This window comes from Salvelinus alpinus, chromosome 6 (assembly GCF_045679555.1).
Source record: "Salvelinus alpinus chromosome 6, SLU_Salpinus.1, whole genome shotgun sequence".
Classification (NCBI taxonomy): Eukaryota; Metazoa; Chordata; class Actinopteri; order Salmoniformes; family Salmonidae; genus Salvelinus; species Salvelinus alpinus.
In genome coordinates this window covers 55,748,598-55,768,145 of record NC_092091.1, presented here as the reverse complement: position 1 = coordinate 55,768,145, position 19,548 = coordinate 55,748,598, and the positions used below count along the sequence as shown (strand labels likewise).

At 41.2% G+C, this 19,548-nt stretch overlaps 1 protein-coding gene across 1 annotated transcript in view; it reads left to right on the top strand.

Annotated features, from left to right (window-relative positions):
- The first annotated feature begins 5,642 nt into the window (after positions 1-5,642).
- The window catches only part of LOC139578955 (programmed cell death protein 4-like), a 33,139-nt gene continuing 19,233 nt past the window's right edge, over positions 5,643-19,548 (top strand). The window contains exons 1-2 of the mRNA XM_071407114.1: positions 5,643-5,902; positions 6,024-6,123. Of these exons, the coding sequence (XP_071263215.1) occupies positions 6,078-6,123 (46 nt within the window). The 5' untranslated portion in view covers positions 5,643-5,902; positions 6,024-6,077. The remainder of the gene's footprint in view (positions 5,903-6,023; positions 6,124-19,548) is intronic.

The following is a 19,548-nucleotide window of genomic DNA, read 5'->3' as shown; positions in this document are numbered from 1 at the left end:
CATTCCTGTTAGCATGCTATGTGGCTAATTACACTCGCATGCTAATATAAACAAGGCTATGGGAGCCGCCATCTTGGAATGGTCACATGACAATAATAACAACTGGAAGCGGCAGCCGTGGCCATTTTAAGCCTATATGTTTCAATGGCAAGGGTGTCACCACATATATAACATATAACATATTTGGTGTTACTAATTAGACAACAACCAAAGTAGGCCTACTTATTATAACTCAACCAAAAGTGTACAAAACAGGCGATGTAACATGGCATATTACATACAGGTGAAATACTAACCAAGTTATACTGGCTAACAGTTAGGTATAGTTGGCTAGTGACAATGTAATAAAGAGATTGTTACATATTGGGAACAGGAATATACAATATGTAGGCAAATATAACTTGAAGTAATAAAGGCACTCTGGCTCCTCAAAGTCCACTTACATGGGCAGTGAAGTACAAACACTAAGGAGTCCAGAGGTTGTAGGACAAAAGGTGTCCACAGGTGGAAGTCCTGGGATGGGAGAAGTCCTGAGGTGAAGGGCACAGCACAGATATACAGCATCTACTGGTGGAGACAGGTCAATGTAGCCTAATCATACAAACCAGATAATTGCCTGCAGCTGATTGGCTAAATATGTCTGGCATCAGATTAATAGTTGCCCAGCAACATGGCAACCAATCAGAGGTCAGTTGGCCAAGGTCAGGGAGATGAGAGAGTTCAATAGCCAGACATATTGGCACCAGAAGATGGAGGGTGTTTGAGTGGGCTGCAGAAACTTCTATGTTATAGTGGAGCCCGACCTGTGCTGTGAGAAGTTATTATATGTATATGCAGCGCATATGGAGGACATTGTTTAGCGTGATGTCATTTTATCAATGCTATATATATTCCATCCTATCTTTTAATATTGTGGGGTGGTTTTGTGCTCTATGGAACACTAGTCAGATTTAATAAGGTAATACAAATCTGTGGGAAGATCATTGGAGAAAGCCAGGAACTCCTCAGGAACATCTATAAAAAACAAGTGATGAAAAGGGGGGGGAAATATCCTTGGACATTACACACACACTCCCTCATTGTGGCCCTTCCTCCCGTTTACCGCAACCAATCAATCATGTCCCGCATTAAATCAACAAATTCAAACGCCACTTATTTAGAAAAAAGTTGATTTGTCCTATATAGACGTTCCAGCCTGTTTCTTGGAATCACGTTGCGCGTATGACAAGATATAATATCATAAGGTGTGGTAGGCATAATGGTGACATTAAATACCTCTCCATTGTTGAGATCTGATATTCTGCGCAGCGCAAGACTCTCATGTAGGCCAATGTCATAGGCCTATCGTCAACCAATGACTTTTCTCAAATCCTTTCATGTTAAATTACAGCTAAAATGGAGGACAGTTAGGACTAACTAGGCCTACCTTCAAAAAGTGTGCTTCTGATTAATTAGAATAAAAGAACTACGGTAATTTCGTGACATTTGTGAGCCTCTCAATGCTCATTAGTTGTTAATTCAACATATTTGCTGCTACTTCACTCAATCTCGTTTTTTAAATATCCCTTCCTAACTGTTTTACATTCCGTGAGACCAACCAGAAATGTTTCTTTGGCCAAATATTCCCAGATTTTCATAAAACAGTCACACATGTGGTCTCTCGTGCTGCTGGAGCACACCCGAGTGTCTCTCCACCACATACAATGGTGTGAGTAAAGTTAAATCAAAGCTGAATCAACGCCTTGGAAGATCACATACTGATTCATTAGTATTCTACATAACAGAAACACATATAATAATATTGTATAAAACGTTACTGTTACACCAATAACACCACCTAATTTCTTATGAGATTTTAGGATGGTTAGCTGAATAGTCACACTTTTTTCTCATGTGGCCAAAACTCAACCGCGCGCGCCACTAGGCAGAATGTGATTCCATTGAAACAAAATATAGGAAGGCTTTATATTGTTCTTAAGAGAATATATATGGGCATAGGCAGACGTTGCAATTGGAGGATGCATTTTATGTATATTATACACTGAACAAAAATGTAAACACAGCATGTAAAGTGTTGGTCCCATGTTTCATGAGCTGAATAAAATATCCCAGAAATGTTCCATACACACAAAAAGCTTATTTCTCTCAAATGTTGTTTACATCCCTGTTATTGAGCGTTTATGCTTTGCCAAGATAACCCATCCACCTGACAGGTGTAGCATATCAAGAAGCTAATTAAACAGCATGACCATTACACAGATGCACCTTGTGCTGGGGACAATAAAAGGCCACTCTAAAATGTGCAGTTTTGTCACACAACACCACAGTGCAATTGGCATGCTGACTGCAGGAATGTCCACCAGAGCTGTTGCCCAGAGAATGTAAAGTTAATTTCTCTACCATAAGTCACCTCCAACATCGTTTTAGAGAATTTGGCAGTACGTCCAACCAGCCTCACAACCGCAGACCACATGTAACCACGCCAGCCCAGGACCTCCACATCTGGCTTCTTCACCTCCGGGAATGTCTGAGACCAGCCACCAAAGAATTTCTGCACAAACTGTCATAAACCATCTCAGGGAAGCTCATGAGCGTGCTTGTCGTCCTCACCAGGGTCTTGACCTGACTGGAGCTCAGCGTCGTAACCGACTTCAGTGGGCAAATGCTCACCTTCGAATGGCACTGGCAGTGTGCCAGTGCCATTCGAAGGTGAGCATTTGCCCACTGAAGTCGGTTACGACGCTGAGCTCCAGTCAGGTCAAGACCCTGGTGAGGACGACAAGTGTGCTCTTCGGGGATGAATCCCAGTTTCAACTGTACCGGGCAGATGGCAGACAGTGTAGTGTGTATGGCGTCGTGTGGGGGAGCAGTTTGCTGATATCAACTTTGTAAACAGAGTGTCCCATGGTGGCGGTGGGGTTATGGTTTGGGCAGGCATAAGCTACGGACAATGAACACAATTGCATTTTATCGATGGTAATTTGAATGCACAGAGATACCGTGATGGGATCCTGAGGCCCATTGCCATGCCATTCATCCGCTACCATCACTTCCCGTGTCAGCATGATAATGCACGACCCCATGTCATAAGGATCTTTACACAATTCCTGGAAGCTGAAAACGCCCCAGTTCTTCCATGGACTGCATACTCACTAGACATGTCACCACCCATCTATGCGAAGAAGATGTGTTGCGCTGCATGAGGCAAATGGTGGTCACACCAAATATGGAATGGTTTTCTGATCCACGCCCTTTGTTTTTATGGTAGCTGTGACCAACAGATACATATCTGTATTTCCAGTCATTTAAAATCCATATATATACATATATATATATAGGACGAGCCCTGACTATAATACAGTATTAAAGTGACAAGTGTTCAATGACTCTATGTACATAGGGCAGCAGTCTAAGGTGCAGGGCAGAGTACAGTGTCTAAGGTTCAGGGCAGGGTACCGGGCGGAGGCTAGCTAGTGATTAATGTTTAACAGTCAGATGGCCTGTAGATAGAAGCTGTTTCTCAGTCTCTTGGTCCCAGCTTTGATACACTTGTACTGTCTCCGTCTTTTAGATCAGTGCTTCCCAACCAAGGGTACTGAGCCTATCCACATGGGGTACTTGAGAAGACTCATGAGACCATACACTTACTGGTAAAATGCACATTAGGGGGTACTTAAGGGGTACTCCTGTTGGAGCAAAAATCAGTTGGTGGTACAGTAACCGAAAAAGGTTTGGAATCACTGTTCTAGATCCTAGCAGGGTGAACAGGCTGTGCTTCAGGTGGTTGAAGTCCTTGATGATCTTCTTGGCCTTCCTGTGACACCAGGTCCTGTAGATGTCTTGGCGGGCGGGCAGTGTGCCCCTGGTGATGCGTTGGACCGCACCCCCCTTTGGGGAGCACTGCGGTTGCTGGCAATGCAGTTGCCGTACCAGGCGGTGATACAGCCTGACAGAATGCGCTCAGTGCTGCATCTGTAGAAGTTTGTGATGGACTTAGTGGCCAAGCAGCATTTTTTCAGCCTCCTGAGGGAGAGTAGGTAGTAGAGAGATACCATTATTTGCCATTTACACTTAGTAATTTAGCTACAACACCTACATTAAAATTACTTCCACCGACAAGGATGGGATTCACAATAGATTAGCAATCCATCGCCTTCACCACTCAGCCACCTCATCATGTATTTGTTAGGTTGTTTTTTGTTGGGGTTTTTTTCCCTCCAAGGGGTAAAAGATAACTTAAAATTAGGTACATGTTGAGGGTTTAATCAAAACTTTTAGAAATAATTTAGCCACACGCTTTTGCTTCAATATACTTTTTTTTTTCTTACAGTTTATAATTTTAAACATTTTAACCAGGATCTTTTCTGGGCCGCATGGGTAAAGTGTAGGGGCGATCTCCTTATACCTTTATATCCTCATATCCCACATTAACTGGATATAATATTTGAGTCAACACTCTCTCTCTCAGCTCCAAGGCCCGCTCTTGTTGTTATCAGTCAGCAGGGGAAGGGATTTGGGGATAAGTGAATTCTGGAAAGAGGAAGAAAAATACCCACATCAACCCTTGCCTAGTTACTCCTTCACCCCCTTTGTGACATCCCAATTGGCCACCTTTCGTGTACTCCTCTCTTTCCCAATGAGGCGTTAGCTTCACCCATCTTTGTCTCTGAAGCACCAATGGCTACACGTTTTATACTTCTGTGGCTCTCCAAGTAAACAGAGTCGATAAAGCTGTGTAAGGGCCACGCAGCCAGAGCTCACTGAATGTTTGTACCCTGGGTCCTTTCCTGTCATTGGCCCCTAGGTGCAAAACAGGGAGCAAGCTTTTGCTCAGATCAGGCTGTAGAGCAGTGGGACTGTGGTCCATGACCAGGGCTAAATTGACTCCAATTCACTTAAATGAAGCAATTGTTTATATGGATTTGATAAACATTTAGCTAGATTTTTTGTGTTTATATAAAATATATTGGAAATTAACCAGACTCTGACTCTGACCCCAATCCAACTGTGAAGGAAGAGGAAGCCATACCTCACTCACATTTGCCACTGGAGCTATTTGTTAGAAATGAGAATGCAGCTATGCAGGCTTTGCATTTAATGTGCCTTACTCAGTTGTACTAAAGGCAATTGTGTGTGTACATCAGAGCATATGATTATGTGTTATTACGTTTGTATGCAAATTAAAGCTGCCCTGGTCATTCATACATAGGATTCATTCCTTTTTTACAAATGCAAGCAGATAATTATTTTGTGGTGTAATGTTGCTAGAACACCATAAGGTAAACATTTTCAACAGCATTGAAACGTGCTATGAGGAGTATGGTCAAGCTTCATGAAATGTATCGATTGTTGCTTGTGATTGTAAATCTATGACCTCCATTGTCCTATCTATATTCTACTGCTGTATGATTGGTCCTTGCAATCTCGGTTCCATGGGACGACCCTACCACATTGAAGTTGAAATAAAAAATGGTTACGGTTAGGTACCGTTATGATTAGGGTAAAGGTAGGGGTTAAGTTTAGGGTTTAGGGTAGGGACGTCCCAAGGATCTCGGATAACACTAACCCCAAATGATTGGCCAGAACAGATAAGGACTTGCCCATGTATTAACCACTCCCCGCTCGCGCTTTCTTCACGTGATATTAAGACAGACCTTCCAAAGTTAAAAACAGACTTTGTTTATTTTTCAGGTCGTTGCTGAAATGTGCACGGACTAGTTCTCTTTGCTCATCAGATTTCTCATGCTCTTGTCAGATTTATTGTGAAAGGAGTAGTAGTTATATATTACTTTAATAAAAAGAAAGTGTCGAATTTATTTGACATTAATTTTGTTACTGCATTTCATATTTTGGGGGTATTATAGCTGACGTTATATAGCGCGAGCAAGCAAACTGTCTAAGGGTGAGGATTAACGTTCTCACAATTTTCGCCATGCATGTGCATAACATCAATGTATACATTAGATGCACATTTTGTTTGTTCACGCTGTTTTGCACGTTTCTGCTATTTGTTTTCATGACAGACCAAACGGTGGGGATTGCTATTAAACGGTAAACAACCATTTCAAGACAGCGCCATGGCGACTGAAGGGGAGACATGGACCACCGTTCAAAAGCATGATGGTGAGTTATTTGAATAGCATATGCACGAATGCACGCTTATTTCAAGGCAGTAAGTCGTTTGGCTTGAACGAGGAAAACATGTTTGCCCACTTCGCTATTGTCTCAAAGGGTTGGGTTGCAGTTCCAGCCACACTCCACCATGTGCTCTCGTGCTCGAGCACTTGTACTAGCGCGAGCCCAGTTAGCAATGAAGCTAGATAGCAAGTTAGTTCGACGGCCAACTCACAAATTGCTGAACGACATATTTGAGTATGTAAAGTTTTTTATGGACCCATTGTCTTGCTGGGCATATGTGAACACGTCCTCTAATATTTAACCCATTCGAAACGTGTTTTTGCAGTGCAGTACTTTCCTCTTTACATCTTGTTACCTAACTGGCTAGCCAGATACGTTAGCCTTTCGCCAATCAACATGCTGTAGTACACCGTTGTTGCGCAATCAATCACTAGCAGTTATATACTGTCCTGTCAAATGTTTAAATTACGGACATTTGCCTACACATTTATTTGTATTAAGGGATGTTTTGTGATTAACGTTACTGCTTTGAAGAACACATTTCCTGTACCTCTTGTCTGGAATGTCCATAAACATTGATGCAACAGTGCTTTCATTTTTGGCCAATGCTATATGTTTTTAATCAATCTCGGAAATTTGATTAAATGCTAAATACCCTGACAAACCCCTTTGTTTGCATAAGCATGCGGTCAAACGACGAACTCAATGTTCATGTTGTCAAACAACACCACGCCCCCTTACTAGAAGCGCAATCCGTTGCAATACCATTTTTATTGGGCTACTTGAAAAATACTTCAACGAACATCCAAATAACGTTTATGCATATTAGTTAAATACGTGTATGACATTGAACATCATTCATTATGTTGAATGGGACGGATTTGTAAACGAGCTCTAATCATCCTTTATCACAACTACACAATGAAACAAAGAAATGAAATAAAGAATGATGGTTAAAAAGCTTTGAGGACCTTAAATTAAATTCTGGGAAAAAGGGCATACTCAGCTCCATCATTCATTGAAACAGATGGCTCATTCATCAAAACCAACTTATATTGCCACCTACTTTAATGATTGTTTTTCATTGGCAAGATTAGCAAATGTAGGCATAACATGCCAGCAACAAATGCTGACACTACACATCCAAGTATATCTGACCAAATTATGAAAGACAAGCATTGTAATTTTAAATTCCGTAAAGTTAGTGTGGAAGAGGTGGAAAAGTGATTGTCTATCAACAATGACAAGCCACCGGGGTCTGACAACTTGAATGGAAAATTGAGGTTAATAGCGGACGATATTGCCACTCGTATTTGCCACATCTTCAATTTAAGCCTACTAGAAAGTGCGTGCCATCAAGCTTGGAGGGAAGCAAAAGTCATTCCGCTACCTAAGAATAGTAAAGCCCCATATACTAGCTCAAATAGCCGACCAATCAGCCTGTTACCACTCCTTAGTTAACTTTTAGAAAAAATTGTTTGACCAGATTCAATGCTATTTTTACAGTAAACAAATTGACAAACTTTCAACAGCCTTATAGAGGAGGATGGCACCACATTCAACAAGCACAGCACTTACACAAATGACTGATGATTGGCTGAGAAATTGATGATAAATAGATTGTGGGGTCTGTTTTGTTAGACTTCAGTGCGGCCTTTGACGTTATCGATCATAGTCTGCTGCTGGCAAAACTTGTGTTATTCCTTTACACCCTCTGCTGTGTTGTGGATAAAGAGTTACCTGTCTAACAGAACACAGAGGGTGTTCTTTAATGGAAGCCTCTTTAACATAATCCAGGTAGAATCAGGAATTCCCCAAGGCAGCTGTCTAGGCCCATTTAACACTGTTTTTGCAATATTTAAACCAAATTGAACATGTTTCATTATTTATTTAGGGCTAAATTGATTTTATTGGTGTATTATATTAAGTTAAAATAAGTGTTCATTCAGTGTTGTTGTAATTGTCATTATTACAAATACATTTTTTTTATTTTTTATATAAATCGGCAGATTAATCGGTATCGGATTTTTTTGGTCCTCCAATAATCGGTATCGGCGTTGAAAAATCATAATCTGTCGACCTCTATGTACCCTTTCAGTTTGTTTGCCAACTCGTAATAGAAGAAAATTGACTACAAAATGGAGATGGCCTCAATCACGCTGTCTGTGTGAGCACAGATGCCATAATGGGACATATACAAAGATGATATCTCTATCATTCTCTGTTTGCCACATACAACTGGGAAAAATCTATTTGAACGGCCTTCCAACTGGTAGATACTAGTGGGGAAACTAGTCGGTCATCCTTCAGCTCCAAGTGGGAGGTGGTCATTTACCATTTCAAGTCGTAAATACCAGTTGGATGCATTTGCATGCTTTGAACTCATTGAGAAACACCCAATTTGGCTAATGGCCAACAAGCTGTGTCAACCATAAACTAAAAGTACAGCTATCAGGCTTGTAAACAAATGATAGTGTTCAAAAACCGTATGAATAGATTGCATTAAAAAAAATTGTAGTTGCATTTATCAAGGTAATTTCCTTAGTAGGTGACGTCAGAGGTCGCCATGTGGGAGAAGTCGGAGTTCAGCGACGATAAATAAGTTTCCCACAAGGAATTACCAGTTGGAGGGCCGTTCAAATGTTTTTTTCCCCCCCGTCTTATGTGGTAAAGACTGATGAATATCATCTTTACATGTCCCTTTATGGCGTCTGAGCGCACGGGCAACGCCAGTGCGGCAATCTCCTTTTTGAAGTAGTACTTTTCCTTATCTACTACTTTTGAGTTGGCAAAAAACTGCAAGGGTGTGTACTGCCAACTCAAAAGTAGTAGATAAGGAAAACAAGGTTAGTGATTTAATGCTACCTATATTTATGGAACGTTTGCTCACGTGTATAATTCATTGGCTGATGACCTGGATGGAGTCATGTGATCCTTCACCGATAGGAAGGCCCACCCAGTCCACAATTTAAAATGGTGGAAGCTCTCAAGGGCAATGTCCATGCCAAATTGGGTTTTATCTATCTAGAGTCCTATCTAACTCTATGGTGGGAAATTCTCACTTCCCACTTGGTTACTAATGCAGCATCAAGCCTTACAAGATTAGTGACGTGGGCATGTATAGCTCGCTATATGGACCAATAGAAATACTTGACGTAATGCATGTGCTTAATGTACTAATGTGAAATGGATGCCCTTTTTATTTATAGCATATAGATTATGGTTTGGAGATCAGGTTGCAATTGTGTAATTTGTTCAGTATTACTAAAACCAACCTACAGTTCCTACTTGGAATATCTGGAATATCTGGATTAAAATAGGATTAAGGATTAAAATAATGATTACAATTCAGTGAAAATTGTAAAGCATAATTAAACCCAGGATTTCATTCTAGTGTCACGTGTGAAAATACTCACGTTATTGCCTTTTGTAAAGTACATACATTGGAATTTCTCAAAAAAGTGTTGCTTAGCAATTAGTGCTTTAAGTCATTTGTTTACTCTTTTTTTTTTTTTATGACTATGAAATAATACAAATTCAGTTGTGTATATTACTTGCTTTTTATTTAACTAGTGTTATTTTTCATTCCTCAGTCATCTCTGCGCATGCGGTAGCAATCAAACAGAAAACGGGCGCAGTGGATTATGGTCAATTGTAGTTAATTACCACATTGTTGTGCTGACCTAGGCTGAATATTCTTTTAAATAAAAACCAATACTCCCCTCAGCCCAGCGTCCCACATAGGTCTTGGCATGATTTCTCTCCTGAAAGAAACGGTGTGTTGGGCTCACAAAAAAATGGAATTCAAGTAATTGAACCGAATTTGTCCAATTAGTTGTTTAATAACTTTTTGTTGTTGTTGGGTTTAATCACTCAGATCTACTGAAAATATTGTAAGAAAACACACCAGTACATAATACAACCCCCACCCCCCCCACCCAATATGTAAGATAAGAGAGTGCCAGGAATGTGCACTTTAATGGTACACTCCATGCTTGAGTCATAGTGGTCAAAACAGCTGCACATATGGGCTGTTGCTCTTCCATATGAACTCTGTTAGCCCAAGTCTACTCGAGGAAGGCCTGTCGCGCTTGGTTAAACAGCTCAGCTGCTGTGGTGATAACACTCCCTGTCAAAGACGCCTTTGTGTGGGTTGGAGTAAAAACCCTCCCGCAAACAAAGGCCTATTGAGTTCAACACAACTGTCAGTGAAATTATTTCACCCCTGAAATGCTGCAATGTCCACACCACCGCTTACATATAGCCTAGCAGCAACTGGAACAAATTGCATTTTAATTACTTGTTTGTGTTGACATTCTGATAATATACTTGCTTTGGCATGTCTCTTACTTTATGATTATCTGACGCGAGTGTGGAACGTAACCCAGCTTTTGAATGGAGCAGCAACCTGCCTATAGAGTATTAATGATAGGCTGCAGTGTTATTTTAGCAGCATTGTAGGGTACTACCTGTAAGAACATTTATATAGGTAGTAGTCCTGAGGTAAATATAGGATGAAAGTAAAGCATAATGGAGCGTGCACTACACTGAAACGGACGCTTAATTTCAACTGAGGACCGAAAACAAACACAGCTGGGAAAAGATATGGCCTGCCCGAAATGGCACCATATTCCCTATCAGGAACATTTGCTACCTATTGAACCCCTCCAGGACAGAACCAACAACCAACCACACCCCTCCCTCTCCCTCCTTAACCCAATTTGTAACAACACACCAGATAAGTCTGATTGTCCCAAATCAAGCCCCAGAGTGCTTGTTCGTGTTCAGCAGGGCACATCATATAAATACATTTAGCAACAGAAATCAATTTGTGATGCAGGTCCAGGTAGTAGCATCTCCCCCTTTCACCCAGTTTGAAAACAAATTCTCCACACTGAACACGGCCATGTCGGACAGCAGTTTGAATGCATTTCATCATGTGAGGGTTGCAAAACTTTGGTAACTTAACGGGATTTCAGCCGTAAGAAGTTAATGGAATCGATATGCGAACAGCCAGTGAAAGTGCAGGGCGCCAAATTCAAACAACAGAAATCTCATAATTAAAATTCCTCAAACATACAAGTATTATACACCATTTTAAAGAAACTTGTTATTAATCCCACCACAGTGTCCGGTTTCAAAAAGGCTTTACGACGAAAGCATACCATGCGATTATGTTAGGTCAGCACCTAGTCACAGAAAAACACAGCCATTTTTCCAGCCAAAGAGGAGTCACAAAAAGCAGAAAGAGAAATTTAATCACTAACCTTTTGATGATACTCATCAGACTTCATGTTACACAATACATGTATGTTTTGTTCGATAAAGTTCATATTTATATCCAAAAATCTTAGTTTACATTGGCACGTTATGTTCAGTAATGTTTTGCTTCCAAAACATCCGGTGATTTTGCAGAGAGCCACTTCAATTTACAGAAATACTCATAATAAACATTGATAAAAGATACAAGTATTAGACATGGAACTTTATGACCTGGACTACCCATCCGGGATATTTGTCATCAGAAACCCTGACTAGCATAGCGTAGCCTAGCGCAAACTATATAATATAATTTCATGAAATCACAAGTGCAATATTGCAAAACACAGCTTAGCCTTTTGTTAATCCATCTGTCGTCTCAGATTTTGAAATTATGCTTTACAGCGCAAGCAATACTTGCATTTGTGTAAATGTATCGATCGCTCGACAAAACAATAAGAACACCTAGCGTCAGGTAACTTGGTCACAAAAATCAGAAAAGCAATCAAATTAATCGTTTACCTTTGATGATCTTCGGATGGTTTCACTCACGAGACTCCCAGTTAGACAGCAAATGTTCCTTATGTTCCATAAAGATATTTTTTATATCCAAATACCTCCGTTTGTTTGCTGCGTTATGCCCAGGAATCCACCGGAAAAAGCGTTCGCGACAACGCCGGAAAAAAATCCAAATTATATCCATAATGTCCACAGAAATGTCAAACGTTGTTTTTGATCCAACTTCAGGGTGTTTTTCAAATATCTATTCGATAATAAATCAACCGGGACAGTTGGCTTTTCACTAGGACCGAGAGAAACAATGGCTGCCTTTCACTTTTGCGCAAAAATCACTCAGAGCCCCCACCTATCCACTTACGCAATGTGCCCTTTCACGCTCATTCTTCAAAATAGAAGCCTGAAACTATGGCTGTTGACACCTTAGGGAAGACATAGAAAAAGAAGTCTGGTTGATATCCCTTTATATGGGCAATAGGAAAGCATGGGAACAGAGGTCTCAAAAACAGGGCCACTTCTTGGTTGGATTTTTCTCAGGTTTTCGCCAGCAATATCAGTTCTGTTTAACTCACAGACAAAAGTTTTACAGTTTTGGAAACTTCAGAGTGTTTTCTATCCTAATCTGATTATATGCATCCTAATTATATGCATATTCTAGTTTTGGGGGCTGAGAAATAGGCAGTTTCAAATGGGTACGCCTTTTTAGCCAAAAGTGAAAACTGCGCCCCCTAGTTCTAAGAAGTTAAGATCCACCTCTCCTTAATGCAACCGCTGTGTCAGATTTCAAAAAAACTTTACGGAAAAAGCACATTATGCTATAATCTGAGTACAGCGCTCAGAGCCCAAACAAGCCATAAAGATATCCGCCATGTTGTGGAGTCAACAGAAGTCAGAAATAGCATTATAAATATTCACTTACCTTTGATGATTTTCATCAGAATGCACTCCCAGGAATCCCAGTTCCACAAATGTTTGTTTTGTTTAATAAAGTCCATAATTTATATCCAAATACCTCCTTTTTGTTCGCGCGTTTAGTTCACAAATTCAAATTGACGAAGCGCAGGGCAGACGAAATGTCAAAAAGTTCCATTACAGTTTGTAGAAACATGTCAAACGATGTATAGAATCAATCTTTGGGATGTTATCATAAATCTTCAATAATGTTTCAACCGGACAATTCCTTTGTCTTTAGAAATGAAAAGGAACGCAGCTACCTCACAGGCGTACGCCTGACTGAGCTCATGGCATTCTGCCAGACCTTAGTCAATCAGCTCTTATTCTCTCCCCTTTCACAGTAGAAGCCTGAAACAAGGTTAAAGACTGACATCTAGTGGAAGCCTTAGGAAGTGCAATATGACCCCATAGACACTGTATATTGGATAGGCAAAGACTTAACCTACAAACCTCAGATTTCCCACTTCCTTGTTGGATTTTTTTCTCAGGTTTTTGCCTGCCATATGAGTCTACTAATAATCTAATCTATTACAAATCTACTAATAATATGCATATCTTAGCTTCTGGGCCTGAGTAGCAGGCAGTTTACTCTGGGCACTTTATTCATCCAAGCTACTCAATACTGCCCCCAGCCATAAGAAGTTAACCAAAATCCTCAGGTTTTCTAGAAATCCTGGTTGGAGGATTCCTAGATTTCTTGCCTATTCCTTCCTGATTCTATTAATCTTCCAACCAGGAGTTTTGAGAAAGTTTACGGAGTTTTTCCAAACCTACTTTGCGTCCATTACCCCACTGACTCCAATCTGTTTGGCTGTGAGTGACTTTACTGAACTGCCACTATCACCTCATACAAAGCAGCCATTACAACTGGAACTGGGTCAATTCTCCCAGCTCCAGTGACCCAGCCTCTCACCACGTCCAAGCCAGTGCCAAGTGTACACACACTAGGGTTGTGACAAATTAACAATTTTGCTTAACATTTAAACTGAACATTTTTTACATGATTTTTTTCCGTTAAAATGTGATGTAAAAAAGTCTTAAAATCCCATGTCAATTCCCGATGCAGAATAATGGTCCTGTTACGTATGTAGGACCGCTAAGGCCGGGCAATGAGGTTATCTACCGCAGTCATATACCCTTGAATGGAACTAGGCTACTACAAGTGTACACTATGGATTTTTAACGACGACACGAAACCTTCTCTGGAGATACCCGTTCAGTGGCACTTCGAAACTATTTTACTTGTCTGTAAAGGAATGCCGCTTCTGAAAGGAATGCCGTCCATCACTAGGCGACCAGAACTGTCAATAAAATTATCTTGAGCTGCCTGCGCGCAGCTAGCCTGCTGCCTGCTCACCGACCACTCTTTCCTAAAAAAGTACTTTAAAAAGTTAGTTAAATACTGTGACTTACCAAGACATTTAGTAGAAAGATGAGTCGATTCCTAGCGGAAAAGTTTCTGAATCGTTGTGTGCTTTCGTCGTAAAGCCTTTTTGAAATCGGACACAGTGGCTGGATTTACAAAAAGTTTATCTTTAAAATGGTGTAAAATACTTGTATGTTTGAGGAATTTTAATTATGAGATTTCTGTTTGAATTTGGCGCCCTGCACTTTCACTGGCTGTTAAGTCGATCCCGTTAACGGGATCTCAGCCATAAGAAGTTAACTGCCTTGTAAAGGGGCAGAACAACATTTTTACCATGTCAGCACAGGGTTTAGATTCAGCAACCTTTCGGTTACTGGCCCAACGCTCTAAGCTCCTAGGCTCGGCCACCAGACAGACTGAATCAGGACCGTGTACTAGGCCTATATCAGCAATCAAAAGCTGTATCTCGCAATGGAATGGAATTTCCTGGCTTGCAATGTCTCGCAACGTCAGTAAAGCAGAGCCTATCACCAATGAGTAGGCTAGGATATTCTATACGTGACAGACTGAACACACACTCACAACATTAGTGTAGAGAGAGGGCAGGCAAGCCAGCTGCAGTGTGAATTTTGTGTAGGGGGGACGACGACAGTTTGTTAGAGATCCTAATTTCATTAAAAAGTTCACACACACACAGGCCAACTGAATACCATTTACAGTTATAGTGGGAGTTAATCTCACGATTACCCATGTAGCCTACTGGCTACTAACACAGGAATACAAGGGGTTGTTTTTGACAGCAAAGTTCCCCGCTGACCTGGATCAAGCCCAAAGCTTTTAGGAGGATCTGCTGTCTGCCCTGCTGTTTAGTGTTATTTTTATTCTGGTTAATTTACTAAGGTTACTGTAATACCTTAAAGAGGAGTGATTGAGAGAAAAGGAGTTTCAGACTGAGGGGGGTGTAGCCTATGAGCTAGTAATATTATTGTCTGAGTGCTGGTGGGGAAGTCTGCATTAAATACAGAGCGCAGAATGGACCGGTCTTATTTGCATCAGTCATCGCCATGCAGAAACTTGCCACTCACATTTTTTGAATTCACAAATCGCAATACAGTCGACGGATTCAAACATTTCAAAGGACATATCTGGACACTTAAGTATACAGAAGCACTTCTCCATACAGCTAGGCTGCCTATGATAGACACTTACTAAAAAAAAATGTTAAAAAACAAACCACACTGAAGTAGAGAAACTAGTTTCTAGCACGTTCAGTTCCCTATACAGTCAGTGACAACCTACATGGCTCAGACCACAGATCACTGCATTATAAATGTCAAAGGGCATGTGGCCAGTACTAGCTAATTAGAGAGGTATAAGGTTACCTTTGCTTGTTAGGTAGCACATTTTGTTTTTCGGGTTTGCAATGCTTGACTTGGCAGAACCCTATTTTCCTCTGCTCCTCCTTTTCTTCCTTTTTCCAATTGGCCAGGCCTGTTTTTGGCTGGCTGACATTGGTCTTTCCCTAATTTACTGCTCTGGCATGTGTTTATTTGAAGGGAGTTGGAGGAGGACGAGAGACTTGGTCAGTTGTTTACAGCTTTGCATGCCCAGGGAGTGGTTCTGACCAATGGTAGGCCGGCCCACGCTTGTGTTTAGAATCAGAGAGCGAGGACACTTCCTGTGTATGTGCATACTGTACAGCAATCTGTTACACCTTTTACACCCTGTAGGAATCCTCTTCACTTGTTCCATGTACAAAACGCATCACTGACCACTAGCTCATTTGAATGATTGACGTACCCGTGGGGTCCTGGCTCATCTAGCCCTTCTAGGAGAGCAGGTACACAGGCTTTGTCCCAAAGTGCACTACTTTTAAACCGGGCCCGATGGGCTCAGAAGTAGTGCAATATCTAGGGAACAGGTTGCCGTTTTGGATTTAGGCGCACACAGCACTCATGGCAAGTAAAAGTAGTTTGGCTGGTGCTAGCTCCACTCCAGTCAGTGCTGGATCTGCTCTGTGGTTGGGCCGCCCTCCTTGTCCCTGTAATCTATAGGGCCATACCTCCTCTTAGGGCTCGGCGGTGGGCTTTGTAGGAGGGCTCTGGGGTATTCGTTACACCCTTAGAAATTCCTGCTCCTCTTGAGGGGTCATTTGACTGGCTGTGGGCCCAACACTGCCATATGTAGTAAGACCCATGCTGAGGATTAGCGACAAGGAGGATTGAAAAAGCCCCCACGTCAGCATCCCCCCCCATATGCCCTTTGCTTGCCCTCACCACTACTAGGGCTCCACTTCAACTCCATTTGTTATTGTTCCCACAAGATGCTTACTGTACACGGACTTGTCCTTTTCCCTGGCTCCATACGAGGGAATAATTTTTTTTTGTTAATCCTCTAACAGTCTTAACTAGCTACTGCACCTGTGGGCTGAATGGCTGGTGAGTGCAGGAGAGTGTGTGTGTGGTCCGTGTCCATAATAAACTAGGATTAGTGGGCTTCCCTGGTGTTGTAAGGGCAGAGGCCTTTGAGTCTTCTGTGTGCACAGGCTACCGTGTGCCTGCTAAAAGGGTCGCCACACAACTGTTTAATATATGGAAGTGGGCCAACTATGCTTGGGGTAGTAAGGCAGTGTGTCTTACTGTGATCGGCATAATGCATGTAATTATCTCTCTCCTGGTCTGTTGTTGTAGCTCAAAGGTGTTTCGAGACTTGGGTGTAGACTATTAGGCGCGTTTTGGTTTACATATGTTGTGTATGTGTGGACTTGCCTCTGTAAATCACCTTATTAAGCTATGTAGTGTGAGCAGCCACCAGCTGGTAACGTCCCACAGGGCCTGAGCATGCTCTGCTGTTTGAGCTGACGTGTTGTTGATGTTAGAACTGGAGAGATTGAAGCGCTATCGTTGACCAAACCATTGGCTAGTCGTTAACACTAGAATGCAAACCCTTTAAAAGCAGATAGGACTTATGGGTTATGCTTAACAGACCAATATTGATCAGAACTGACCTCCGTTCACCCCATTCTTGAGTTGACCTGATAAAATAAGGCTTTATCGTAAAATAGGGCGGAGGCTCGACACTGTTGACAGAGGAAGGTATAGGCCTAGTCTAAAGCTGGACTGTTTACCATTAAGACACATTTTTATGATTCTGGCTTTATGGGTCTAAGCAGTTAAATTAGTTAAACTCTTAAACTCTGTAGGGCCCCATTCGATCGTGCAGTTGATAACATTGCATTTTGTTAAAGCAGCAATCAGCAGTTTAAACAACAAAGAACTCCCTGCCACTGTTGGACTAAAAAGCTGAGGGATGGGCTGGAGAAAGGGAACCACTCAAATGTATAGACTGAGCTATCAATGCAAGGACTAGTTATGTTTTGAGGCTATACAGTGTTTGTTTACGAACATTGGAGTAAAACAAGCGCATGTTTTGGATTCTGATGGGATAGGACAGTTCAACTAAGCTCATGAGGCATTTATAGGTTATATTCAAGATTCAAATGGTTACATGTAATTAATTTAAAGTCACAAAATTGATGGACTTCAGATGGACCCTTTTTTTAAAGCTACAGTACAGCACACAAATAGACACGGCCACATTTTTGACATGGCAGAACTGTGTCTGATGTGAAGCACTTTGTGGTTGTTGGTTTAAAAGGTGCAATATGCAGAAATCGCTCCACTATTTCCATTCATGGGCGGTATACTGGGGTATTTGGAAATGACCACGGGATGGTGTTTAAAACTTCTTATGGCTGAAGGGGCAGTATTGAGTAGCTTGGATGAAAGGTGCCCATATCAAACGGCCTGCTCCTCAGTCATAGTTCCTAATATTTGCATAGTATTATTAGTATTGGATAGAAAACACTCCAAAGTTTCTAAAACTGTTTGAATGATGTCTGTGAGATTAACAGAACTCATATTGGCAGGCAAAATTCTGAGTTGAAATCAAAACAGGAAGTCAGAAATCTGAGCCTGTGTGTATTCACCAGAGTCCCTAAAGAAATCCACTTGAGCTATTAATGATGTTGCACTGCCAAGGGGTTCCACTAGATGTCAACAATCAATAGAAATTTCAATGAGACTTCTATGATGTTGTGGGAGAGAATGAGAGCAGAATCAGTCAGGTGTCCATCAAGCAGCCATTTCCTTACCATGCTTTTTCTTCATGCAAGCCACTGACGTTCCATTGCTCACGCAGACAAGAACGAATACTCCGGTTGGAACTTTATTGAAGCTATATGTTAAAAACATCCTAATGATTGATTAGTTTGAAATGTTTCTTCGACCGGTAATATCACATTTTTAAGTTTTTGTATGATATAACGCTGACCAGAATTAGCGTTTGGATATGTAAACCAGACGCGCTAACAAAAGAAGGTATTTGGACATAAATAACGGATTTCGAACAAAACAAACATTTGTTGTGGACCTGGGATTCCTGGTGTGCTTTCTGATCTAGATTATCAAAGGTAATGGTATATTTATCATGTATTTTATTGTTTATAGTGACGCCATCCTTGCAGCTGTGGTATGCTGTTTTTGAGCGCCGTCTCAGATTATAGCGTGCATTTCTTTTTCCGTAAAGTTTTTTTGAAATCTGACATAGCGGTTGCATTAAGGAGAGGTATATCTATAATTCAATGTGTATAACTTGTATTGTCATCTATATTTATGATGAGTATTTCTGTTGAAACGATGGGCTATGCAAAGTCACTTGATGTTTTTGCATTTAGTGAATATTGTCGCCTCAATGTAAACTCAGATTTTTTGATATAAATATGAATTTAATCAAACAAAACATGCATGTATTGTGTAACATGAAGTCCTATGAGTGTCATCTGATGAAGATCATCAAAGGTTAGTGATTCATTTTATCTCTATGTGCTTTTTGTGACTGCTATCTTTCGCTGGAAAAATGGCTGTGCTTATTGTGGTTTGGTGTGACCTAACAATCATTTGTAGTGCTTTCGCTGAAAAGCATATTTGAAATCAGACACTTGTGGGATTAACAACAATATTACCTTTTAAAATGGTATAAGACACATGTATGTCTGAGGAATTTTAATTATAAGATTTCTGTCGTTTTGAATTTGGCGCCCTGCACTTTCACTGGCTGTTGTCATATCATCCCGTTACCGGGATTGCAGCCATAAGAAGTTTTAACACACTGCTCGCTTAACCCGGAAGCCAGCCACACCATTCAACTGACGAGCGAGGTCAGCTTGCAGGCGCCTGTCCTGCCACAAGGAGTTGCTCGAGTGCGATGAGTCAAGGAAATCCCCTGGCCAAACCCTCCCCTAACCCGGACGACGC